This window comes from Aegilops tauschii, chromosome 5 (assembly GCF_002575655.3).
Source record: "Aegilops tauschii subsp. strangulata cultivar AL8/78 chromosome 5, Aet v6.0, whole genome shotgun sequence".
Classification (NCBI taxonomy): Eukaryota; Viridiplantae; Streptophyta; class Magnoliopsida; order Poales; family Poaceae; genus Aegilops; species Aegilops tauschii.
Window position 1 is genome coordinate 548,377,103 of NC_053039.3, and position 26,521 is coordinate 548,403,623.

The 26,521-nt window shown below is 46.4% G+C and overlaps 4 protein-coding genes across 4 annotated transcripts; 1 reads left to right on the forward strand and 3 right to left on the reverse strand.

Moving 5' to 3' along the window:
- The first annotated feature begins 3,289 nt into the window (after window positions 1–3,289).
- LOC109747165 (zinc finger CCCH domain-containing protein 25) lies at window positions 3,290–7,013 on the forward strand. The gene is made up of 5 exons (XM_020306252.4): window positions 3,290–3,644; window positions 3,744–3,853; window positions 3,964–4,151; window positions 5,287–5,541; window positions 6,205–7,013. Exons 1-5 carry the CDS (start codon window positions 3,472–3,474, stop codon window positions 6,691–6,693), a joined length of 1,215 nt encoding a protein of 404 aa, XP_020161841.1. The 5' UTR covers window positions 3,290–3,471; the 3' UTR covers window positions 6,694–7,013.
- Window positions 7,014–7,318: 305 nt separating this feature from the next.
- On the reverse strand, window positions 7,319–11,330 carry LOC109747164 (anthranilate synthase alpha subunit 1, chloroplastic). Its single transcript, XM_020306251.4, has 11 exons — window positions 11,034–11,330; window positions 10,679–10,872; window positions 10,340–10,532; window positions 9,956–10,107; window positions 9,677–9,792; window positions 9,330–9,576; window positions 9,180–9,236; window positions 8,739–8,891; window positions 8,335–8,415; window positions 8,062–8,148; window positions 7,319–7,838 (listed from the first exon to the last, which is right to left on the reverse strand). Exons 1-11 carry the CDS (start codon window positions 11,251–11,253, stop codon window positions 7,500–7,502), a joined length of 1,839 nt encoding a protein of 612 aa, XP_020161840.1. The 5' UTR covers window positions 11,254–11,330; the 3' UTR covers window positions 7,319–7,499.
- A 6,367-nt stretch (window positions 11,331–17,697) lies between these two features.
- On the reverse strand, window positions 17,698–18,525 carry LOC120965036 (uncharacterized). Its single transcript, XM_040390177.2, has one exon. It carries the CDS (start codon window positions 18,391–18,393, stop codon window positions 17,842–17,844), a length of 552 nt encoding a protein of 183 aa, XP_040246111.1. The 5' UTR covers window positions 18,394–18,525; the 3' UTR covers window positions 17,698–17,841.
- Window positions 18,526–21,150: 2,625 nt separating this feature from the next.
- Window positions 21,151–21,855, reverse strand: LOC109747173 (uncharacterized). The gene has a single exon (XM_020306258.2). It carries the CDS (start codon window positions 21,764–21,766, stop codon window positions 21,218–21,220), a length of 549 nt encoding a protein of 182 aa, XP_020161847.2. The 5' UTR covers window positions 21,767–21,855; the 3' UTR covers window positions 21,151–21,217.
- Between the last annotated feature and the right edge of the window lie 4,666 nt (window positions 21,856–26,521).

Below are 26,521 nucleotides of genomic sequence, written 5' to 3' on the forward strand. Positions count from 1 at the left end.
TCCCATTATCAATGACATCCAATGTCCATGGTCAGGAAACCATAACCATCTATTGATCAACGAGCTAGTCAACTAGAGGCTCACTAGGGACATGTTGTGGTCTATGTATTCACACATGTATTACGGTTTCCAGTTAATACAATTATAGCATGAACAATAGACAATTATCATGAACAAGGAAATACAATAATAACCATTTTATTATTGCCTCTAGGGCATATTTCCAACAGGCGACACTCCGCCTCCTTCTCCGCCTGCGCCGACGCGCCCGAGCAGCCAGCCTCCTCCTTCTCCGCCTCGTCAGCAAGGGTGGAAGAGACCCGCCGCCGCTCCGGCTGCTCCGGAGCGTCATAGTCCTTCTCCTCCGCCTCGTAAGCTAGGAAAGAAGACAGCCGCAACCACTCCGTCTGCTCCAGCGTCTAGCAGTACAGCCAGACGCGGGAGGCAATACAGATTCGGTCCTTCTCTCAAGCCTCTAGAGAAGTTAGCATACGAGATGACCGAGAAGGAAAACGCGGAGATCTGTCAAGCCCAAGTAACGAACTTCTTTGAAGGGGTGAAAGCAAAGAAACATCCACCTCCGGAGGAGAAGATAGATCCGGTGAAAGCGAAGCGCACACTTTGGATGCCCTGAAGAAACCACCATAGTCTCCGCCGAAAGGCAACTATGAGCGCATTATTGAAAGGTCATTTATCGAAGCGGAGCGGTCGGGAAGTACTATCAGTGATCAAAGGTTAGCAGAACGACGAGCTGGGAAAAAAATTTCCCACCTCGGCGAACAAGCGCACCAATCGTGCCCCCCGCTCAAGGTGTCTAGCGATATCGCCGCTAATGATCCGAGGATGGTGCCCGGTTATAACAATCTTGGAGATTACCTGCCCGACGATGTACATTATGATTTCTTGGAAGTGGACGAACACAAATACGAGTACGGGAAGCCTCTCGTCAAAGATGAAAGATCTCTAACGACTTTGATGCGAAGATTCCATGATTGGTACATGAAAACCTGCAGAGAGTCTGGGGGGAGGAATATTTTGACGCTGAGAGTTAAAGAGGAGCATGACCTCGTTGGAATGATCTGTTGAATGTTCCATTTGAGGAGTTCTTCCAGTTTTTCAATCAACAGGCCCTCGATAAATTTACGGTCACTTGCTACTGTCTGTAAGTACTACTTCTGTCATTAAGTCTCTATATATAGGTCAGCTCTTTCATTGCATGTATTTTTAATTAACCTCACTATATTATGCAGATTGAAGATCACCGAATTGAAGAAAAGACAAATCGGTGATATTGGGTTCATTAACACAAATCTCATAGATGCATATATGGTTGAATTTCAGGCCAAAGATACCGAGGCCAAGTTGCTACAATCGTTCGTATTAAATCAAAACAAAGCTATAATACTCTTTCCTTACAACTTCAAGTGAGTGTTACTGTCTTGTGCATATTCGGTTTCCCTTATTAGTCGAGGTTATAGTAATGTAATTGATGAGTTATGCATGTGTGCGCAGGTTCCACTATATTCTCCTAGAGATTAAGCTTGAGCAGGGACTAGTAACCGTCTTAGACTCGAGACAAAAAGATCCCCAGGAGTATGCGGACATGACTGAAATGCTCGAGAAGTAATTAAGTTAAATCGATCATTATCGCACCATATCGGCAACTTTGTGCATTTCCTAATATCAAGTAATTGTTTTCTTTGTCTCGCAGGGTTTGGAAAAAATTCACCTCAAAAGCTCCAGGACTGCCGAAGAAGCTGCAATTTAAACACCCGAAAGTAAGTACTACTAGCATGTTCCGCGCATCTCCTAGTGATTCAAGCGCTAGTTTCATCAATACCATTTAGCTTGCTTGCTTATCAGTTTGATTGACCTCTATTTCTTGTAAAGTGGTTGTGGCAGGAAGCCGGGAATAATTACTGTGGATACTACGTTTGCGAGTCCGTCCGCCACACGACCTGTGAGCGGGGCTACTCTGACAAACAATATGAAGTGCGTAAACAATAATATTCACAATTTTATTTTATTACCATCATTTGTGTTGAGTTTCATTTATTCATATATATGTATTGACCCCCTTCTTCAAATTAGATGTTTCGGATGCGGAATGAACTCCTAGCAGCAGATCGCATGCGAGCAATTCAAGAGGAATTGGCGGCATTCTTTCTTGACCACGTGATCAATAAAGACGGAGAATACCATGTGGACCCTGAGTTCATATATAATTAGGGGATTATATTGTAAGAGATCTTATATTGTATATATATGTAGCCAGTAGCGTCGGATAGATATGCGAAAACTTGTTGTTCGACCAATCTCTCGGAGAAGGAGAGGTCGATATCACTTCTCTCTGTATGCATATGTTCATGATGATCTTCTGTTTCCTTCATTTGCTTACTAGCTAGCGTGTCGAGTCCTCTCTATACGTATAGTACGTAGCGTCGACCAAGCACAGAGATAAGAGAGGACACTTCTCTCTATTAATTAGCTAGCTAACACAATATATGAAACACCTAAATTAACGCCCCCCAAAACCCCTAAACCACCCCCTTTAAAAAAAAACCTCAGCTCCTGCCAGCTGCTGACACGTGGACGCCTATCGGTCCCGGTTGGTGCCACCAACCGGGACCAAAGGGCCTCCTGCCTGGGCTCGCCGCACCGGCCACGTGGAGGCCCATCTGTCCCGGTTCGTGTAAGAACCGGGACTAAAGGCCTAGGGCTTTAGTAACCACCCTTTAGTCCCGATTCAAAAACCGGGACAAATGGGCCTTGCGAACCGGGACAAATGACCTTTTTTCTACTAGTGCATGCTCGATTTCGATGATATTTTATAGTATGGTTTGCCTACTATTATGACTAGTTTTTACATTATTAATTTATTTGAATTGTGTTCCTTAATAAATCTTGAAACTAAAATATTGTCCATATTTTTCCAACAACTTCTTCTCATTATGCACGACATCGACCCTCTCATAGACTATACTACATACAATCTTCAGATATAACCAATGCATTTATAAGTTATGTATAAGAAATTATATGAGACATTTGAACTAATGATATTATTCAATACAGTCCTCCTATATATGCCAAAACACTACATATGCTCAAATTTGAACTAAAACCACGACGAGTAATTTGGAATGGAGGGAGTACTAGTCCTTTCCCCCCTTTGGGTTATCAAATTCGAACTTTCAAAAATCTAGTTCCCCCTTTGGGACTGGCAAGGGGGTGGCATCACCACCGACGTTAGATCTAAAATATACGGTGGAGATTGCACCCTAGGACCGACCCCAGGCCGTTGGACTAGCCAAGAACCCTAACCAAAAAAATCCCCACCTTCTTCCCCTCCAAATCTCCCAATCCGCTGCGCCTTCCAGAAAGTCTGCCCGAGATTCCTCACGAGCACCGCCGGTTACCTCCAGGGAGGGGAGGGATCCGACCCATCTCGGCGGCGGCGAGTCGGGGAAGATGAATCCCCTGACGCAGGTGAAGCGGACGCAGGTGATAAACCAGAAGGAGGCGGCGCTGGGCCTCAGCGAGGACGCATCCTGGCACGCCAAGTTCAGGGGCTCCGCCTACGTCTTCGTCGGCGGCGTCCCCTTCGACCTCACCGAGGGCGACCTCCTCGCCGTCTTCGCCCAGTGAGTATCAGACCACAACACAGCCCCGACCTAGCTTTTCCGCCTGTTCCCCCATCCTGACGGATTTGGCACTGAGAGGTGTTCGATCTCTTTTCTCAGGTACGGAGAGGTGGTCGACGTGAACCTCGTGCGCGACAAGGCCACCGGCAAATCCAAGGGCTTCGCGTTCGTCGCGTATGAGGATCAGAGGAGCACGGTTCTTGCCGTAGGTGAGGCCCTTTTCCCCTTTCCTACTAGGTCGCTTCTGTCTGTAGTTCCAGTTGGTCCTTTCGCTGAAGTGCTAATATTTGTTTTGCTTCGTCTTCGTGTGGCCACGTAGATAACTTGAATGGGGCTAAGGTTCTTGGGAGGATCATCAGGGTTGACCATGTGGAGAAGTACAAGAAGAAGGAGGAGGAGGACGAGGAGGAGCTGCAGAAGAAGAGGGAGGAGCGCGGCGTGTGCTATGCTTTCCAGAAAGGCGAGTGCAACCGCGGCGATGCGTGCAAATATTCCCATGATGAACAGGTATCTATCCTGCTTCTGAAATTTTCAAATTGATATTCAATTTTTTTGCTAGGAATACACACAACCTATTCACCATTGTGCTCGTAGTGATTTGGACTAGTGATGTTTTCTAACTTTAGCATGAACGAGGAGGATATTGCAAAATCATTAGGTAGAAAAATAGTTTCTTGCCATTTGATTATTTGTAGGAATGCAAACAAGCAATTAACTACCTGGCATATAGCAATATTTCACTGCATTGGTCCAACCGTCCAAGTCTTTTTTTTTTTGACTGAACACTGAGGCAAAAAGCCCCACAGCCATTTATTAGAAAAACAGAGCACCAAGGTCTTACAGAAATAAAACACTAACTAGACTATCTAGACTAACTAGGCTATCTAGAATAATTACAAGGACAACAGAGTCTGTTACCTAATTGCAGCAGTACTATATACAAATAAATACAACCAGGGTTCATGGCAGGGTACTGATCCAATGTAAAAGCAAGGGCTTTACTGCTTATTCGTTAGGAATGCACACAAGTGATTTACAACCTGCCTCATAGTAATTTGCACAAGTGAAGTTCTTTCACGATAGTGTCAAAAACGTCTTATATCAAGTTACGGAGGGAGTAGAAAATTAGTTCCTGACATTTCACTCCAATGGTCTGTGAAATAACGCTCTGTGGTAATAATTTACACCTGCATTTCTCAAGATAAAGATATGTTGGAAACTTATACTTGTACAGTAAGGCCTTTACATTTGTTGTGGTCATCATTTTACTTCAGTCAAATGACCTTATAACCTTCCAAAGCATATGTTGCAGAATTCAATGAAAGAATGGGGTGAACGACCAGTAGTCGTTGCAAGTACATGCTCCATTTATGCCATTGTTAACTTGTTCTAGGTTTGGTTACATGCTATAGATTATTTACTTTGGGACAATTTTATTGTTATTTCCGCAATATTTATCTGCTTCTCCAAATGCACAAATCAATCACTAATATTGGATTACAAATGTGTTATTATAATGTTACTTGGCTGGAAACATTTGCCCTTTGTACTAGGCCCTATAGTTTATCGGTAACCTTCTTAAGTACTTCCACTGAACCGTCATGATTGCCAACTTATTCTGGTGTTCATGGTTATATTTCAGAGAAATGCAAACACTGGTTGGGGTTCTAAGGAGGATGACCCAAAATGGGAGCATGACAGGCACCGTGGTCCACAAAATAAGGGGGAATCCCGTGGCATCTGCTATGCTTTCCAGAAAGGCGAATGCAGTCGGGGAGATTCCTGCAGATTTTCGCATGATGAGCAGGTAGCTGTCCAGGGCCGTGGCGTCTGCTACGCTTTCCAGAAAGGCGAGTGCAGTCGCGGAGCTTCCTGCAGATTTTCACATGATGAGCAGGTAACTGTCCTGCTTGTGCATCTACCAAGTAGTTATATAGGAGAGCACACATGGCAACAGACTACATAGTTTGTGTTAATTTCCACAAGAAGTTTTCTCGCAATATGAACGTGTTATATTGCCAGTTTAGTTATTAATAGAAAATGAGTTGCTTATCATTTCGCCACGACGTCCGTTTAGAGTATTTATATTGATATTTTATCAAGGGAATATGCTGAAAACTTGTGCTTATAACAGTTAGGCCTTTAGTGTTTGTACTTCAGTTGGATGAGCCATTACCTGCAAAAGATATTTCATGAAGTCTGTAGCAGATATGTCGTTTCGGAGAACATTCCCACATTGCCAGAGGTTTTAACGTTTGTTGTTGGAAACACAAGCACCATTTTTTTATTGCATTGCGCTAGATATGGCTGTATGCTAGAGATTGTCGCTTTCAACATGATTTATGATATTTTTGCAGCATGCTACATGCTTCACTGAATGCACTGTAATAATAACTCACCAATTTATGGTTATGGGTGCCCATTTTCTATTGTTGCCTGGCTGGAAATTATGTGTCCTCTACTTGGTCGTATAGTTCATCAGTAACGACGTTGTTCAGTAGTTCCAGTAAAAAGCCATTGCTTGGCAACTAATTCTGGTGTTTGTGAATTATATTTTCAGAGGAATGCAAACACTGATCGAGGTTCTAGGGAGGACAGCAGTGCAAGACGGCAGCATGACCATGATCCACCAAAGAGGCACAAAAATTTCCCTGACAGGAATAAAGAAGAGGTGAGATCAGGGGATAGGGATGGTCATTCCTCAAGATCAGAGTTGTACAGGGACCGAGATTCTAGGTCGAGACATGGTGATAGAGACACAAAAGATAGTGACAGGAACAGGCACGAGAAATCCCCCGAGAGATCAAGAGGCGACAGGCAGAGAGGCGATGACAGGGGAAGAGAAGATAGATCAGACACAAAAGATAGGGACAGGGACGGGCATGACAAATCCCCTGAGATATCAAGAGGTGATAGGCGGAGAGGCGATGACAGGGGAAGAGAAGAAAGATCAGAGAGCAAGCGGTCTAGGCACGATAGAGATTCTGGTGGCCGTTATGAAAGAAGGTCTGATGAAGAGGAAGAACGGTACAGGAAATCCCGGAGATGAATGTCGGTTTATTAGGGCATTCGCTGCCGTTGCGGTTCTAGTAAGGTTGATGTTTGTACTTGTACAAGGTGAACAATTTTGTTAGTTGTTTGATGTTTGGCGCTAGATGTCCAGGTTGCACCTGGTTGTTCTTTCCCTTTTACAAGGTTTTTCAACATACTAGCCCATGGATTATTTTGCAGGGTATTAACTAGAGTCAAATCGCACCATCTCTATAATAAGTAAATGCCTTTTTTTCTCCTGAGGTTGTCGGAATTATTCGCAATAAAATATTGGCTACAATTGAGGTGGTCTTATCAATGAAATTTCCATTTACACCATTGGTTTACACTGTTCATTATTGTTATAACACTTATCTGGTGAATTGTATCACTTCGGAAAATCTTACTAGTCGCACATTCTTAGCACCTCCATTCTGCTATAATTTACCAGAAAATTGACATTATTAGAGCAATATATAATTACTGAAAATTCAGTTAAATAATACTCTCTCTGTTCCTAAATACTCCCTCCTTCCCAAAATAAGTGCCTTAACCTTAGTATAATTTTATACTAAAGTTAGTACAAAGTTGAGACACTTATTTTGGGACAGAGGGAGTATATGACATTACCAAAACGTCATATATTTGGGAATTAATGAAATGGCAGAAAAGCAAATGTCCAGTCTGCTGTACATTTTATTGACTGAACTTATTACACTAAGCTACAACTGTTTATTCGGTGCAGCAAAGAACCCACATCAAACACACTCCGAAGGTTTCTGCTACAGAGACTTCAAAATAGAAAAAGTGAACGTCCATCTGGTCCTATGCGTCGGAGAAGTCCACGAACGTCGACTCGGCGAGATCGATGGCGCGAGCGAGGCCGGCGGCCTTGTTCTGGCACTCCTGCTGCTCGTCGTCCGGCTTACTGTCGGCGACGATCCCGGCGCCGGTCTGGAGGTGCGCCACCCACTCCTGGCGCGCGTTGCTGCTGTCTGTGGCATACGAGTACATGGTGTCGAACCGGGACGCTGTTGGGAAGACGATGGTGCGCAAGGCGAGCGCGATGTCCATGTCACCGCGGAAGGAGATCTGGCCGAAGCCACCACTGTATGGCCCGCGCATTGTCACTTCCATCTCGTCGATCAGCTCCATCGCTCTCACCTGGTGAGTTTCAGAAGGAAGCATGTGGGAGCTTGCTCAGTGAATTCAGGGTTGAATCATGGAGGCACTGAATTTGAACAACAGCTTTCTGGAACTCAATAGAAATATGATTGATTTGACACTTATCTATACTCCGTTTGGCATCGCCATTGGTTTTTCCAAAACAGTTATTCAGTTTCAATGCATCTAGGTGATGATGCGATAGCAGCAAGCATGCACTTACCTTGGGAGCACCACTGACGGTTCCAACAGGCAATGCAGCTCGCAGGGCATCCCAACATGTAAGTTCGTCACGCAGCTCCCCAGTAACCTACAGAAGTAGACCCACACATTATGAGAATTGTTAACACAATTTCAGCAAAAACAGATGGATGTCGTTAGATTTACTTGCTCCAAGAAAATAGAGAAAATCATATACAATGTTGATTGTGCATATTATGACATTGCATCAAATGACTATTTGAAGTTGTTTGTCTGAAGAATTAGACTGACTTACCGTCGAGCTAATGTGCATGACATGCGAATATCGCTCAATATTCATCAATTTCTCCACCTTTACTGTTCCTGGTTTGGACACCTGGAAAAAATGGTGAAGTTGAACACAACTCAATCTAGATGAAGTCAAAAGTGTACCAAAACAGCTAAGCGGTTTTAACCAAACAAGATTGCTTGAAATTAGGATAAAATTCCACTGGATCTAACTAAGTAGAGATTTTATTATCACTAATGCACCACTAACAAAACGGAAATGGATGTCAATAGTTGCCAGCCGGAATAAATGGTGGCCAGGAGGAACTTGATGGCACATGGGTACCTTACCAATCTTTATTTGGCAAATTGTGAAATGTATTAGAGATTGAATTGAATGGAAACTATAAAACAAATGGGTGACAGACAAACCTTTCCAACATCATTCCGACCTAGATCTACCAACATAATGTGCTCAGCACGCTGTTTTTCGTCACTCAACAAGAGCTGTTCTAGAACCTTGTCTTCAGCTTTTGTTTTTCCTCTCCTGATTGTTCCAGCAAGAGGCCGATTGACAACTGTCCTCTGAGAAAAGGAAAAATAACAGGTCATGTTATTCATTTGGCACCTACAACTTTTCTAGAAGATTGTGGACGTGCAAATATCAAAGAGTTTCTGCAATAACTTTCGTGAATTATTAGCACACGACAACAAAATGATAACTATATAAAATTGTCTCCATCTTGTAAAGCAAATAGATAGCACCTACGATACGAAAAGTTAACTTCCACTGCATATTGCAGTTACAAACAAGGTTTGGAAGCAAGCCCATAACTAAAGATGCAAAAGATAAAACTCCCTATTTTGGCTTACCTTTGCGACCCGAGTAAGAATCTCAGGACTTGATGCTACGAGAATACAACCTCGTGCCTGCAATAATGTTACAGGAGATTAACCTTACTGATTATTATGTGTCACGATCATGACTTTTCCTGCTTAGAATACTGCAAATATTCATATTACCTGTAAATAGGCCATATAAGGGCTAGGATTGACAATACGCAATGCACGATACACCTCAAAAGGGTCGGCGAATGTACGTCTCTCAAAACGTTGACTTAGTACTACTTGAAAAATATCACCTGCTAGAATGTGTTCTTTTGCTTGCACAACAGACTTCTTGTAATCCTTGCTAGACATTGTTGATTTTTGTAGTGCTGAGCCGAATTGCCCAACGTTAAGCTTAATAGAACCCGCAGAAAGGGTTGGGCTACATCAATATTTCATTGAACTAGATCAGTGGGAAATAGAAAATTAGAAGAATAAAACTAAGGCATGCAAAAGAGAGTTGGCCAAACTTTAAAACTCACACATTACTGCTATGCAATCTTGATAACAAAGCTTCCAGCCGATTTTTCCCATCTTCATATGCTTTATGAATTGAGTTATAGCAGTCCAATCTCACCCAATGAATAACATGTGTTTTCTGCATCGAACAAAACACATCATATGAGGCATGCCTTCAAATATCTGAATAAATTAGCTGATTTGAGATATACTTCAAATGAGTTCATTTGTATAGACAACAAACGATATACGGTCGTCTGAATTAGAGAAAATGCATACAAGTGTTCCATAATTATCCATACCTTTTCAACATGATCAAACACAACGACGTCATTGTAGAGGCCTAAATGAATGTCAGGAAGGTTCCTATCATCCTCTGGCGCCTTAGAAAATGGAAGCTTCTTTGTCTCAACATAACGCACCGTATCATATGAGAAGAATCCAACCCATCCTCCTACATAGTTTTCAAATACAATCAACATTCTTCACAAAAGAAACATAACCAACTCTCAACAAAGGATGAAGATCACACTCTCTGTAGATGAAAAGGGCATCCACAATGGACCCGCATGGCCAAAAAGGACCATGGTATATGCTTAATTAGCAAGTACTAACTGCATGCCCCACTACATCACAGCATTTGTAGAGCATTAAGGCGATGAAAGTGACACATATATAAGTCTTACCACAGAAGGCATCAGGCAGGCCATCAACTGTAATCTGCGGATTCCACTTTTCCATGATGTCCCTTGGGACGGTCATGGGGTCAGCCGCGTACTGCTCCTCCTTGGTCCTCATCTCGTGGTCCATGACCGTCACCTGGTTGGCCTTGGCCACGATCTCCATGGCCGGCTGCGCCCCGACCACGCTGTACCTCCCCTGCAGTGTGCAGATTGCAGATTGCAGACCAACCAACAACCCGGCACGCGACAGATTCAAACGATTCTGATTTTGTCTTGGGGAGGATACGAATGGATAATGAAGCAGTTAATCGTGAGGCCGTGTGGGCAAAGGCAGGGACGAACCACATTGGTGCCCTCGGAGGCCTGCTCCACGGACTCGAAGAGGAAGCTGGGCGCCTCGCGGTCGTCCTCCCGGACCAGGCAGCGGTAGGCGAGCACCGGCGTGAGGTGGTCGGAGAAGATGCAGCGCTGGAGGGGCAGCAGCGTGTGCCCCGCCGCCGCCCCCGACCTGAACGCCTCCTCCTCCTCCCGCACCGCTGCACGCGCGCGCGAGCGACAGACAACGCCGCATTCAGTCAGTCAGTCAGTCGGTCAGCCGCGCAGAGCCACAGATAATCAGCGCCGCGAGGTTCCGGGGAGGGCAGAATGTGCTGGGCGCGCGCAGCACGGGTCGGGCGGGAGTGGGGAGGAGACTCACCGACGGCGTCGAGCTTCTGGAAGGCGGTGGCGGCGCGGCACGCGAAGCCGGGGCGCGCGCGAGGCGACAGCGGCGGCGAGGCGAGCGCGCTCGCGCGGCAGCCGACGGCGAGGCGCCCCTGGGGGGGCAGAGCCGGCAGCGACTGCGCGAGAGTCACCCTCGGCATGCGCGTCGACGGCTGCGCGGGGCGCAGCGAGAGCGCGAGGCCGGCCGCCGCCATCTGATTTGTTTGACTATCTGTGGCGAGAGAGACTGGGCCTCACGGAGGGAGGGTACGGCGTGCGGAATCGGGGAGGCGGGTAGGGAGGGAGTGGACGGGGTCTCTGTCTCCGATATGTAGGCCACACATAAGATGGGGACTGACTGCACAAATCAAATCAAATCAATGGGGATTTGATTTATGCTATTGAGATTCTATGGATTAGAAAACTGATAAATGGGATGATATAAAGCTCGCTCCAAACATAGCCATCTGTGTGTCAGATAATCATGTTGCGCAAGGTAACACAACATGCCATGAGCTGTCAAAGTGTCTCAGGTCCCCACGTCATCGCAGCTCCACGCACAATACTCCAACGAGCGTGGAACACTCCAAATGCCCTCTCCACACCCTCCCTACCTACCTTTGCATTGTTGCAAAAGCGGATTTGTTTGTTGCCTTGGGGATCAGATATGGTCTTCACAAACGCCATCCACTGAGGATAGATACTATCGGCAAGATAGTGCCCCATGGTGTAGTTGTGTCTATTGACAGTATAGTTGCACGGTGAAGCTTCCCGTTCGCAGAGTCTCTTGAACAACGTTGGATCACATTGATGCCATATAAAAGCATGCCAAATCCACAAGTCATGGATGCCACTGTTCAAGTATGATGATGGCGTGACCTTGGTATTGCCTATGCAAACCTTTTGGACAATTTCTTTCACTGCTAGTGCATGCAATCAACTAAACCTAATAAACCTAGCATACTTGGGAATCCTCGTGCTGCTTTAATTGGCAACAATTTTTCTATGTCCTCCATAGATGGCTCTCTTAGGTACTCTTTCCCAAACACCATCACCACAGTGTGGGCATTGCACCGTGGTGTTCAGGACCATGGTCTCTCCCATCTGAATTTCTGCATCAATTGAATCTGCTTCCTTACCATAAGCAAGCATCTTGAGAGCAGTCGTGCATTTCTGCAAAGGAGAGAAAAAAAAGTTTTCCGCAACAATCCTTCCTCAGCATGTAGTTCTCATCACCCTTCTCCATGCCTTCCACTACCCGCAAGAACAAGTTTTCGGTCATCCGGTAGCGACAACGAAAGAAAGTTTCATGGAATGTTGCAACAACTGTGAAGTTGTCCGTGTATAGAAGCCGTGCACCGACAATCCTATTACAGGGAATCACTCCCCGACCCTTGATGGAACACATGAAGTCTAGGACATGCTCCTCTACCTTCTCAAACTCCTCTTCGATGCTCATCATCATTTCAGCATCCTCGCTGTCTGAATCTAATGACGTGATGAACTCGTTGAACATGAATTTGTCAATATCATCGTTTCCATAGCCATCATTCCACACTGAATCCGTTGGTGACCAGAAGTAATGACCAAAAGAAACTAAACTGGCTCGGACATTTCATCGAACACGTAGAGCGCGGCCTGAAAATATGGGGAGTTTGATGTACCAGGGCGGTGTCCAATAGCGGCGAAAGTCTGACGGCGGATGTGCGGAGGAGGACAAACAGAGAAGAGAAAAGGGATGCTCGGACAAGGAAAGGGGATGCAGATTTGAGCGAATTGGTGCGGGCCCTAGCTGCCAATCCGACGTGGCGGGCGTGTTCGGCGCTCCCATATCCGCCCCAGATTTCGGCCGGATATGAGGAGTGCCGGTCAGTCCGGGCGTTTGGGTCAGCTATGAGGAGACCGGTTGGGTGGCGTTTTTTCGTCCAGACGTTTGGGGCGGGTATAGGAGATCCGGTTGTAGATGCTGCGACTCATTTTTCACCCTTATATATGAATGGAATCTAGTACTTTGCTTGTATGTAGAATCTATTTAGTGAGGGCAAATTTACCTATAAATTTATAGGTGTCGTGCATAGGGCGGGGAATTAGGGAAGAAATAGTTGGCCAATAACACATTGGTCCCACACACCGAAGGATTGTGGAGGCTTTATCACAGCGATTCTGGGTCTGTGCATGGGCTCTGAAGCCTCTATTATTTGTAGCAACCGCTTCATTTTGGCGATAAAAAATATGCCACATCTGCCATAGTTGCTCTTATTTTTTTAACATAGTCTAATCACAAACGCTCACATACACATATACTCATCTATGTGTTACTGAGCCGACACAACATTTTAATTTGACGAAGTTATCATAGACGTCTCGTAATTGGCATGAACCTCTACCCACACTGAAAGAACATTGCCGAAAAGTTTAAAATAAATTCAGAAAAATGCGAGCACCAACTTCAAGTCTAAACCTTGAACGCTGATGTGCTAGTACCACCACAAGGATTAGAGATAGACTCAGTTCATAGTGAAACGATGTGCATGTGAGTGTATATTATATGTGTGCATGAGGGTGTGCCATTTGCAAAAAAAAAAAAAAAAAAAATCAATCCATCCATCCACGACCCATCCCGTAATCATTGGCAAAAAAAGAGAGAAAGAGAGAGAGAGAGGGAGAGAGAGAAACATCCAGCCATCATATGCGATTTACCGTGTTAAAAATTCAATCAATTCATCTCCATCCATGATCCATCCCGTAATCATCATTCGCTAAAAAGAGGAGAAAACGCCCATCCACCCCGTAACGCGATGTCGTGAACCACGTGTGCGTCGTCCCGTTTCCGTTTGTCGCCGGTTTTTGGCCCGGCCCTGCCCGGAGACAAGACGCGCGCGGTCGATCGGAAGGGAAAGATTGTTGGTACGTGCAAGATTCTCGCGGGCCGGCGGCGTGCCGGCCGAGTTAGCGCACTGTTAGCTCATGCTGCGAAATTAGCTGGCGATGAATTTCGGCATGGGACAGAAGAATCTGACTGTGCACGAATCATATGCGTCCATCCGGTCCCTTCGAGGTTAGAATACAAAGTGAAATTTAGGAGTGATTGACAAAAAACTACCACTTTACGGGTTTGCGTCCCACAGAACTACCACTTAAAAAAAGTGACCGAAAACTATCAAAATTTTATAATTTTGTGACTAAAAACAACCACTTTCAGATAAAGACCAGTTTAGACGATTTAAACGTGTTGTCAAAGTCCAAGTCAAAGTCAACGCTGACATGGGTCGTGCTCGCTGCCTCCGTGCCGAACGCCACCAACGGCCTCGCCGACATTGAGGTCGGCTCGGTGAGCTCATACGGGCCGCGGCCGCCGCCGGGCGTCAGCCTGAACGTCACCATCACGCCCAACCGGTCGTCGCCCGGCGCCGGCACCAGCCAGCTCGCCGTGCGGATCGAGTACGACCCATGACACGGCTGCCGGCGACCCGCCCGTCAACGACACAGCCGCCCTCCTCCTCGACGCCGCTCGACCTGGCCGCCCGCCAAGGCCGCGCTGATGGGGTTCTACGCCTCCACGGTCCCACGCTGGCGTCCGGGGCGGCTGCGTCGGGGCCGGTCATGGCGCCGCCGCCGTCGATTTGCTCCGTCCGGCGACCTCCGAGTGACGCCACTGCCCGGGTCCGAACCCCCATGTCCGGATCCATCCATTCCCGTCGTCCGCCGGCCTTCCCTGCCCGCCGACCGCAGTCGCCGTCGCCGTTAACAGCACCATGGAGCCCTTCGCGCCGACGCTCGAACGCCAGGGCCGACCGCCTCGGAGCCACACGACGCCGGTCGTCCTTGCGGTGTCCTGCTACCTCCCCGCGTCCGGATTCGTGCCCCTGCGCCGCTCCTCGCCCGGATCCGGCGAGTCCCGCCGCGGCGAGCCCTTGCTGTCGGTTCGGGCGCGTCCGCTACAGGCAGGTGGCGCGCCTGCTTCTTGGGGCCTTGGGCGCGTCCGTGACAGAGGCGGGAGCCGGCGTCGGACCCCGGGAGTCCGCCGGCGGCGAGATGGGGGGACGGGTCCGGCGGCGAGATGGGGCACGAATCCGGCGGCGTCGATCTGCAGCGCGGGTGGGGGTGGGAGGTGGGAGGCGACGGCTGCGGGTGGGCCAGTCTTCCCTGGCATTGACTTTTCAGCCACATTAGCCCTGATGGGTGGGCCGGTTTTGTTAGTTTTTTGTTTAAATCGTCTAAAACGATCATTAAATGAAACTGGTAGTTTTTAGGGACAAACTAAGAAATTTTCGGTAGTTTTCGGTCAAAATTTTTAAAGTAGTAGTTCTGTGAGACAAAAATCCCTAAAGTGGTAGTTTTTTTTGTCAAACACTCGAAATTTAGTAACGTGAGACCAAGATATTATCTCCCACGGGGTTAATTACCAAACCGACGAGGTAACATGCGCAAGGTAGAGAGATGCATGCGGTAGGCACGTGAGTTAATCAGCTGCTGCATGTTTGGGATGCGTGGAGGTGGATGCATGATCATGATCAAAATGGTGCGTGTTGTGTTGGTAACACTCACTAGCAGAGAGCAGTATGTAGAAGCAAAGGTTAAAGTTTAGCATTGGTGTAAAGTGTCACGAGAGCTGCTCCTGTGCACATGCGCAGCTCGGGTGTATGTAACGGAAGACACTCCTCTGCTCCTGCTCTGTTCCTGGCTGCTACCACGCGTCAGACAGAGCAAGCAAACACACGACGGAAAGCAGAGCACCCGGCGGGCAGGTCGACCGGGAGAAGCCAAGTTATAAATTGTACGAGCAACTCTAGTAGATGCGTTATATTCCCATCCCGCAAAATCGTTATACGGGTTGCCTGTAAAAAAGTTACTTTGCACTTTGCAGTACGAGCTTGCAAAATCTATTTCGCACCGAAGCCCTCTCGGTACCACATATATTTTTACGGCCGAATATTGATTTGAACTAGAAATTATATAGACGCATGAAATTCATATAAAATAGGCATGCTGCAATAGTTCACATTCAAAATCATGCGCAATATGAAGAGGTAGCAAGTTTGTCCCTATGAATGCGCAATTAAACAAAATAAAACAAGAGCCACCAACGGCCATGATCAAATCAAGCAACATCATTGTTGCAAAGATCGTTGCCACCACCACCGACCATAGCATCACGATCACCATCTTCAACAACATGGCCCACCGGAGGGGGGTGGAGGAGGATCCCGACCTCGCGCCGCAACCGCCTTCTTGCTCGTTGGGCCCTTCGCTTGCGACTTTGCCACTTTGGCCGACCGATGAAGGGGGTGGAGGAGGCGGCCGTACTCGAGCCGGCGACCGCGATGGGAGCGAGGACGACCGCAACGGAAGAAGTTGGCGCGGCAGCGAACACGACTCCATAAAACAATAAAAAAGTATAGATACGTTTGAGGAGTATCAATCACCATCCCTTGCAGCACCAATAGGGCGGTCTGCCACACCAGGGCGATACTCGTTCGCACCAGCAATGACTTCCCAACAATACCATCACGACGCTTGGAGCACCGACCTACCCTATAGCACTAGGGCATTCTCTTCCCCGTCTAGTATCAAGCCATGTACAAAATGGGACCAATCATCGCCGCTTCAAGACGAGTCGACTGCTACAATGATGGCCGCTCTCCTATAATCTGGAGCCTAGTGTCACGGACATTCACCGACAATGGATACCAGTGCAGCGGAGCCTCTATCGCAGCGACGACCTCCGAGAGCCAAGATCCGATGCTCATCTTGCAGGAGCCCCGCTACGGACGTGCCCTGCTGAAGGCCTATCGGCGCCAATTGCCACAAAGCAAGCGCAACACTCGCTAGAGTTCGTTGCCCTAGACTACTTCTCCCATGTGCGCACATGGTGGTGGGAATGACGTTGGCTGAAACGTCTGGTGGCTTGGGGGTCATAGATAGGAGCAGACCGGATGGCTTATGGGGTGATTGATTTTCCCCCAAAATTATAAGGTTGACGCTTAGCACGCTCCTTTCATTATTTTATTTTGCTACTAACATTTTATTTTTTCGTTTATTCTAGGCTTATTTTGTTCTTTCTTTACAATTTTTTATGTTTTTATTTTCTTTTTATGCCTTACTTTTTATACATAACTTTTTAAAGACGTGATGAACATTTTTACAATGTGTCAACATTTTTACAAATACATGATGAATATTTTCTTAGATATGTGATGCACATTTTCAACATTTTTTATATATGATGAACAATTCTTAGATACACGATGAATGTTATTTTTAATATGCAACAACCATTTTACAAATATGTGATTATTTTTTTAGATATGTGCGCAATGAAGTTTTTAAAAATATGTTAAAATGTGTATAAATACACAATGAACAACATTAAATATGCCATATACATTTTAGACCACCATGATGATTTTTTCATAAATATGCACACATTCTTTTTTTAAAGATGGTTGATATTTTCCCTTTTTAAAATATGTGAAATTAAGAAATTCTTCAAAAAAATAGAAAACCGGCTCATGGCCGGACATGGGCCTGGCCCAGGCGTGCGCCCGCGTGGGCGTTTCCATGTCTATTCGTCGCACTGTGCAGGGAGTGGGGGGACTCACGCAGCCTGTCGTGCCTGGAGACAAAATGTGAAACCAGCAACACATAGAGCCACTGTGTATATGGAAATGACATCGCACACGTATTTTTTATTTGATGAAAGACATCTCACACGTTGGACAACAAATGGCAATTCCATTTCATTCGATCGATCGAGCAAATAAATGGAAATCAACCACCAGCTAGCTACGTAGCTACGTAGATTACATCAGAGGATTCGGCGCCGGCAAGCTAGCAATCGCATATGCCAATTGGGACAGCCAGTCGGCGTAGATGTTCTCCTTGCCCAATGGATTCTTGTTCGCGCTCCCCTCGAACAAGAGCAGGTCGCACCTGTCGGGATCTTGGTTGGCCTCCAGCAGTTTGCCGGACGCCGCTTCGACGCGCCCGGCACGGAGGTCACCCAGCGCGGCGTCCAGGGTCCTCTTCATCTCCCTGTAGTAGCGGAGGCAGCCGCCGAGGTTCTTGACGAGGTCCTCGACGGCGAGCACCGTCGACGTGACGTTGGCCACGGTGAGGCTGGTGGCCACGACGGCGAGCTCACGTGCGTCCTTGGCGGACGCGGCCGCCGGGTCGGACGAGAGCGCGCCCACGCAGGAGTCGTACTCGTAACCCAGTTGCCCACCGGGTCGGCCGACGGCGGCGCATGTCCTTGTGATGATCGCGGACGGAGTGCCGACGGCGAGGATGCCGTCTCCGGTAGCCAGGAGGAGGATGAGGGTGAGGAGTAAAGCAACCTGAGGATGCATCGCCATCGTCGGTCCTACCCACCTCGCCGTGACTATCACCAGTCGGCGGCGTGTATTTATGCACGCAACGAATAGAACAGATTAAGTAACGGTAGGAATGAAATTAATACATCAATATTATGCTTTTGCAATCTTTACCAAATCAATCAGATCTAGCTAGCTTTAGAGTCTTTAACGACGGAAGACAAAATCCTGTATTTATTGAGAGAAATCGGTTACTAGATCATGCGTTAATGACTCCCATTTGTCGATCATAAATTGGAAAGTTTGGAGGTAATCATACATGGATTATTTTCACTTATTTTCGCCTCACCTCCCACCACCACCTCTCAACTCCGATTTTTCGTGGTAAGTGCTGATTCAATTAAATCACGTAAATATTAGGTAATCAGGAATTTAAAAATCACACCATATATGTGCAATCACTTTTCTAAAAGATAAGCATGAGATTTTTTTTCTTAATAACCTTTCAAAATGAAATCAAATATTTCTCAATAACAAATTGCTAATCCCGTGCAATATATCGTTTATTATCTATCTATTATTAACTCTACTATTGAATCACAGTCACAATTTTTCCTAATACAAAAATAAAATCTTATATCTTGCAAATCTTTAACATTATAAAAAGGGAATCCCCCAGGTTACCTTGGTCGAGCTCCTCCCTCCCATCAAACGACCCCACCTCCCCATTATCCATGTTATAAATTCCATCCCAAAAAATAATAAGAAGAAAAACCCAGTCCCACCCGCGGCTCCCTTCCTCGTTTCTGTTTCAGGGCACTAAAACCGCAAGTACCAAAATCCGGTCCACAATCCATCGTAGACGCACGTGCACACGTGTCCGTGTACGGTTACCGGCCAACACATAAAAATTCGATTCCACAACCGGATACTCAATTTTCAAATCATCAAATCCATATTACATGCAACATGAAACCTAATCTAAGTGGAGCTCGTCTGGCTCCGCCGTGACCATGTCCGGCGGTCGGCTGCACCCCTCGAAGTGTTGCTCCGGTCGCCGACGAGGTATACTAGGACATGGGACATGTACCGGCTAACAGGACTCGAGTCGTCGCCGTCTCCCATGCCCTACTTTTCCTCGTCGGAGCCCGTCGCCTACACGTCTTCGGTGGACGTGGGATCGATGATGGATTCGTCGTGGTCGGAACCAGCTACGTGCACCACGACCGGTTGCGGCTCCCGGGGTGGCCGTGCACCATACATAGCGCCGGAGAGTGCGACCGCCTCGCCAACATCCGCCGCGATGGCTGTTGCCATCTCTCGCGCCCGCTGTCTTGCACAGCTGTCTTGCATAGCGGGCACGCTGCGCCATACTTGCGTCGGACGACGGCCATGCGTTCACCTCCGCCTCAGCGCGCCAACGAAGCGGTTGCGCATCCACCGTCGCGTTCGGACACCACATGGACCGCACTGCCTCCAATGAGTATCAGTCCCCATCCCTTGCAGCACCAACAAGGCGTCCTGCCGCACCAGGGGCGATACTCGTTTGCACCAGCAATGACTTCCCAACAATACAATCACGGGCCTTGGAGCACCGACCTGACCTATATCACTAGGGCACTCTCTTCCCCGTCTAGTATCAATCCATGTCCAAAATGGGACCGACCATCGCCACTTGAAGATGAGTCGATTGCTACAACGATGGTCGCTCTACTGTAATCTAGAGCCTAGTGTCGAGGACATTCACCGACAGTGGATACCAGTGCAGTGGAGCCTTTATCGCAGCGTCGACCGCCGTGAGCCTAAGATACTATGCTTGTCTTGCAGGAGACCCGCTACGGACGTGCCTTGCTGCAGGCCCATCGCCGCCTATTGCCACAAAGCAAGCGCAACACTCGCTAGTGTTCGCTGCCCTAGACTATTTCTCTCCTCTGCGCACGGTGGTGGGAGGACGATGGCTGAAACGTCTGGTGGCGTGGGGATTATAGATAGGAGCATATCAGATGGCTTCTGTTGCGATTGATTTTCCCCCAAATTATAAGGTTGACACTTAGCACACCCCTTTCGTTATTTTATTTTGCTACTAACTTTTATTTATTCGTTTTTTCTAGTCTAATTTTTTTTACATTTTTGAATGTTTTTCTTTTCTTTTGAGTTTTTTATTTGTATACCATCTTCTTTTTTCTTTTTATGTCTTCCTTTTTCATACATAATTTAAAAAAATATGATGATCATTTTTACAATGTGTGAACATTTTTACAAATACATGATGAATATTTTCTTAGATATGTAATGCAAAGTTTCAACATTTTTGGTATATGATGAACATTTCTTAGATACACGAAGAATATTGTTTTTAATACGCAACAACCATTTTACAAATATGTGATGAATTGTTTTAGATACGTGTGCGATGAATATTTAAAAACATGTGACAAAATGTGTATAAATGACAATGAACAACACTAAATATGATATAAGTATTTTAGACCATCATGATGATTTTTTCATTAATATGTGAATTAAAAAATTCCTGAAAGAAAATAAAAAGCCGGCTCATAGCCAGACATGGGCCTGGCCCATGCGTGCTCCCACGTGGGCGTTTCCACACCTATTCGTCGCACTGTGCAGGGAGTAGGGGGACTCATGCAGCCTGTCTTGCCTGGAGACAAAAATGTGAAACCAGCAACAATTCCCGGATGTTATCTGTCACGTAGGGCCATTCTGTATATGGAAATTCGAATTAAAGCATCACGTTGAACAACAAATGGCAATTTCATTTTATGCGATCGATCGAGCAAATGGAAATCAAATCAACCACCAGCTAGCTGCGTAGCTAGATTAATAAGCCGCATGAGACCAAGAATTAAACTTGACGTCGGTGCCGGGGATTCAGCGCCTGCGAGCTAGCAATCGCATATGCCAGTCGGGACAGCCAAGCGGCGTGGGTGTTCTCCTTGCTCATCGGGTTCTTCTCCGCTCTCCCCTCGAACAAGAGGATGTCGCAGTCGCTGGGCGCGTGGGAGGCATCCAACAGTTTGTCCGACGCCGCTTCGAGGCGCCCAGCACGTAGGTCACCGAGCGCGCCCTTCAGAGTCTTGTTCATGTCCCTGTAGTAGCGGAGGCAGGCCCTGAGGTTCTTGACAAGGTCGTCGAGGACGAGCACCGTCGACGTGACGTTAGCCACGGTGAGGTTGGTGGCGACGACGGCGAGCTGACGTGCGTCCTTGGCGGCCGCGGCCGCCGGGTCGGCCGAGAGCGCGCCCGCGCAGGAGTCGTAACCCACTTGCCCACCGACAGCGGCGCATGTCCTTGTGATGATCGCGGACGGAGTGCCGACGGCGAGGCTGCCGTCTCCGGTAGCCAGGAGGAGGATGAGGGCGAGGAGTAAAGCAACCTGACGATGCATCGCCATATGACTGTTGTCGTATCGTACTCACCTCACCCGCTCACCGTGACGGTGTGACTATCATATTGTGAATGATTTATACACCGGAACGGAGGTAGTAGTAGCTAGCGCTTAGGTACCAGATCGTATGTTAATGACTGCCATTCGTTGATCATAAATCGAGGGCAGTAGGTTTCTGTTATATTTTTTTTTCGAGGGGGTAGGTTTCTGTTATAAGATGGATGGTTGGGACATACAAACCACGGGGACGACCGGTTCAACCAATCAAAGTTCAAAACACAGAGTTTTTGAAGCAATCTTTCCTCCTAACAGGGAAGTTCGTAGGGTGGCATCACATTGCTTGTTTATTTTCGCCTCACCTTCTACTACCACTCCTCCACTCTATTTTTTTGTGGCAGGTGCCGATTCAATTAAATCACATAAATATCAAGTAAAAAAAGAATTCAAAAATCACACCATATACGTCTGATTTCTTCCTAAAAGACAGACATACGATTTTTCTCAATAACCTTCCAAAATAAAATCAAATATTCCTGAATAACAAATTGCTAATCCACATAATATACCATTTATTATCTATCATTAACTCTACTATTAAATCATAATCACACTTTTTCCTAATACAAAAATAAAATCTTTTATCTTGCCAAATCTCTAACATTAAAAGGGAATCCCCAGATTACATTCGTCAATCTCCCCCCTCCCACCCAACGAAGCCCACCTCCCTGCTATCCATGTTAAAATCCCGTGACAAAAAAAAGAAAAAAAATAAGTCCCACCTGTGGCTCCGGTCCTCATTCCCCCTTCAGAGCATCAACAACCGCAAGTACCAAAATCCGGTCCGAAAACACCCGTGGACGCGCTCACGCGCATCCGCATACGGTGACCGGACAACACACAAAAATTCGATTCCACAATCGTATACCCCATTTTCAAATCATCAAATCCATATTACATGCAACGTGAAACCTAGTCTAAGCAAAGCTCGTCCGGCGGCCGACTGCTACTCACACAGGAGTTGCCCGCAAAAAAAACCTCCCGCGGGAGTTGTTGGATTCCCAGAAAAGAAAAGGTGATGTAGCACAACAGCAGCAAGTATTTCCCTCAGTTAAGAACCAAGATTTATCGAACCAGTAGGAGTCACCATGCTAACAATGTTGGGGAACGTAGCATGCAATTTCAAAAAATTTCATACGATGACGCAAGATCTATCTAGGAGATGCATAGCAACGAGAGGGGGAGAGTGTGTCCACGTACCCTCGTAGACCGAAAGCGGAAGCGTTAGGTTAACGCGGTTGACGTATTCGAACATCTTCATGATCCAACCGATCTTAGTACCGAACGTACGGCACCTCCGTGTTCAGCACACGTTCAGCTCGATGACGTCCCTCGAACTCTTGATCCAATAGAGGGTCGAGGGAGAGTTCAGTCAGCACGACAGTGTGCTGACGGTGATGGTGATGCGGTCCGCGCAGGGCTTCGCCTAAGCACTACGACGCTATGACCGGAGGCGTAAAATGAGGAGGGGGGCACCGGACACGGCTAAGAGAATAACTGATGTGCCTTTGGGGTGCCCCCGCCCCCGTATATAAAGGAGGCGAGGAGGAGGCCGGCGGCCAAGAGGGGCGTGCCATGGTGGGAGTCCTACTTGGACTCCCAGTCCAAGTAGGATCCCCCCTTTCCTTTCACCACCGGAGGGAAAAGGAAGGAGAGGGAGAAGGAAAGGGAAAGGGGGGCCGCGCCCCCTCCTCCTTGTCCTATTTAGACTCCCTAGGAGGGGGGCGCACGCCACCCCCCCCCCCCCCGCGGGCTTCCCTCTCTCTCCCTTAGGCCCATGTAGGCCCAACACTTCCCCCGGGGGGTTTCGGTAACCCCTCGGTACTCCGGTAAAATACCCGAATCACTCGGAACCATTCTGATGTCTGAATATAACCTTCCAATATATGAATCTTTACCTCTCGACCATTTAGAGACTCCTCGTCATGTCCGTGATCTCATTCGGGACTCCGAACAAACTTTGGTCACCAAAACACATAACTCATAATACAAATCGTCATTGAACATTAAGCGTGTGGACCCTTCGGGTTCGAGAACTATGTAGACATGACCGAGACACATCTCCGGTCAATAACCAATAGCGGAAACTGGATACCCATGTTGGCTCCCACATGTTCCACGATGATCTTTATCGGTCAAACCGCATAACAACATACGTCATTCCCTTTGTCATCGGTATGTTACTTGCCTGAGATTCGATCGTCGGTATCATCATACCTAGTTCAATCTCGTTACCGGAAAGTCTCTTTACTCGTTCCGTAATGCATCATCCCGCAACTAACTCATTAGTCACATTACTTGCAAGGCTTATAGTGATGTGCATTATCGAGAGGGCCCAGAGATACCCCTCCGATACACGGAGTGACAAATCCTAATCTTGATCTATGCCAACCCAACAAACACCTTCGGAGACACCTGTAGAGCATCTTTATAATCACCCAGTTACGTTGTGACATTTGATAGCACACAAGGTGTTCCTCTGGTATTCGGGAGTTGCATAATCTCATAGTCAGAGGAATATGTATAAGTCATGAAGAAAGCAATAGCAATAAAACTAAACGATCATAATGCTAAGCTAACGTATGTGTCTTGTCCATGACATCATTCTCTAATGATATGATCCTGTTCATCAAATGACATCACATGTCTATGGTCAGGAAACATAACCATCTTTGATCAACGAGCTAGTCAAGTAGAGGCATACTAGGGACACTCTGTTTTGTCTATGTATTCACACATGTACTAAGTTTCCAGTTAATACAATTCTATCATGAATAATAAACATTTATCATGATGTAAGGAAATATAAATAACAACTTTATTATTGCCTCTAGGGCATATTTCCTTCAGTCTCCCACTTGCACTAGAGTCAATAATCTAGATTACATAGTAATGATTCTAACACCCATGTAGTCTTGGTGCTGATCATGTTTTGCTCGTGGAAGAGGCTTAGTCAACGGGTTTGCAACATTCAGATCTGTTTGTATTTTGCAAATCTCTGTGTCTCCCTCCTTGACTTGATCATGGGTGGAATTGAAGCGTCTCTTCATGTGTTTGGTTCTCTTGTGAAATCTGGATTCCTTCGCCAAGGTAATTGCTCCAGTATTGTCACAAAAGATTTTCATTGGACCCGATGCACCAGGTATTACACCTAGATCGGATATGAAATCCTTCATCCAGACTCCTTCATTTGCTGCTTCCGAAGCAGCTATGTACTCCGCTTCACACGTAGATCCCACCACGACGCTCTGCTTGGAACTGCACCAAGTTACAGCTCCACCATTCGTATCCGGTTTGCGACTTAGAGTCATTCGGATCAGTGTCAAAGCTTGCATCGACGTAACCATTTACGACAAGCTCTTTGTCACCTCCATAAATGAGAAACATATCTTAGTCCTTTTCAGGTATTTCAGGATGTTCTTGACCGCTGTCCAGTGATCCACTCCTGGATTACTTTGATACCTCCCTGCTAAACTTATAGCAAGACACACATCAGACCTGGTACACAGCATTGCATACATGATAGAACCTATGGCTGAGGCATAGGGAATGACTTTCATTTTCTCTCTATCTTCTGCAGTGGTCGGGCATTGAGTCTGACTCAATTTCACACCTTGTAACACAGGCAAGAACCCTTTCTTTGACTGATCCATTTTCAACTTCTTCAAAACTTTATCAAGGTATGTGCTTTGTGAAAGTCCAATTAAGCGTCTTGATCTATCTCTATAGATCTTGATGCCCAATATATAAGCAGCTTCACCGAGGTCTTTCATTGAAAAATTCTTAGTCAAGTATCCTTTTATGCTATCCAGAAATTCTGTATTATTTCCAATCAACAATATGTCATCCACATATAATATTAGAAATGCTACAGAGCTCCCACTCACTTTCTTGTAAATACAGGCTTCTCCAAAAGTCTGTATAAAACCATATGCTTTGATCACACTATCAAAGTGTATATTCCAACTCCGAGATGCTTGCACCAGTACATAAATGGATCGCTAGAGCTTGCACACTTTTGTAGCACCTTTTGGATCGACAAAACCTTCTGGTCGCATCATATACAACTCTTCTTTAAGAAAAATCCATTAAGGAATGCAGTTTTGACATCCATTTGCCAAATTTCATAATCATAAAACGCGTCAATTGCTAACATGATTCGGACAGACTTAAGCATCGCTACGGGTGAGAAGGTCTCATCGTAGTCAACTCCTTGAACTTGTCGAAAACCTTTCGCAACAAGTCGAGCTTTGTAAACAGTAACATTACCGTCAGCGTCAGTCTTCTTCTTGAAGATCCATTTATTCTCTATGGCTTGCCGATCATCGGGCAAGTCAACCAAAGTCCACACTTTGTTCTCATACATGGATCCCATCTCAGATTTCCTGGCCTCAAGCCGAGTTTATTACTCCACACATCGACCGCTATCCAGCATGCATCTAGAGTATTAAGTTCATAAGAACAGAGTAACGCATTAAGCAAGATTACATGATGTAGAGGGATAAACTCAAGCAATATGATATAAACCCCATCTTTTCTCCTCGATGGCAACAATACAATATGTGCCTTGCTGCCCCTGCTGTCACTGGGAAAGGACACCGCAAGATTGAACCCAAAGCTAAGCACTTCTCCCATTGCAAGAAAGATCAATCTAGTAGGCCAAACCAAACTGATAATTCGAAGAGACTTGCAAAGATATCAAAT

Coding starts and splice junctions, on each gene's coding strand:
- LOC109747165 (XM_020306252.4), top strand. CDS start 3,472: ATGAATCCCCTGACGCAGGTGAAGCGGACGCAGGTGATAAACCAGAAG. Junction 3,645..3,743: donor CTCCTCGCCGTCTTCGCCCA/GTGAGTATCAGA, acceptor CTCTTTTCTCAG/GTACGGAGAGGTGGTCGACG. Junction 5,542..6,204: donor GATTTTCACATGATGAGCAG/GTAACTGTCCTG, acceptor TTATATTTTCAG/AGGAATGCAAACACTGATCG.
- LOC109747173 (XM_020306258.2), bottom strand. CDS start 21,766: ATGGCGATGCATCGTCAGGTTGCTTTACTCCTCGCCCTCATCCTCCTC.
- LOC109747164 (XM_020306251.4), bottom strand. CDS start 11,253: ATGGCGGCGGCCGGCCTCGCGCTCTCGCTGCGCCCCGCGCAGCCGTCG. Junction 10,873..11,033: donor CCAGAAGCTCGACGCCGTCG/GTGAGTCTCCTC, acceptor GCGCGCGTGCAG/CGGTGCGGGAGGAGGAGGAG. Junction 8,149..8,334: donor TCATGCACATTAGCTCGACG/GTAAGTCAGTCT, acceptor CTACTTCTGTAG/GTTACTGGGGAGCTGCGTGA.
- LOC120965036 (XM_040390177.2), bottom strand. CDS start 18,393: ATGGCGATGCATCCTCAGGTTGCTTTACTCCTCACCCTCATCCTCCTC.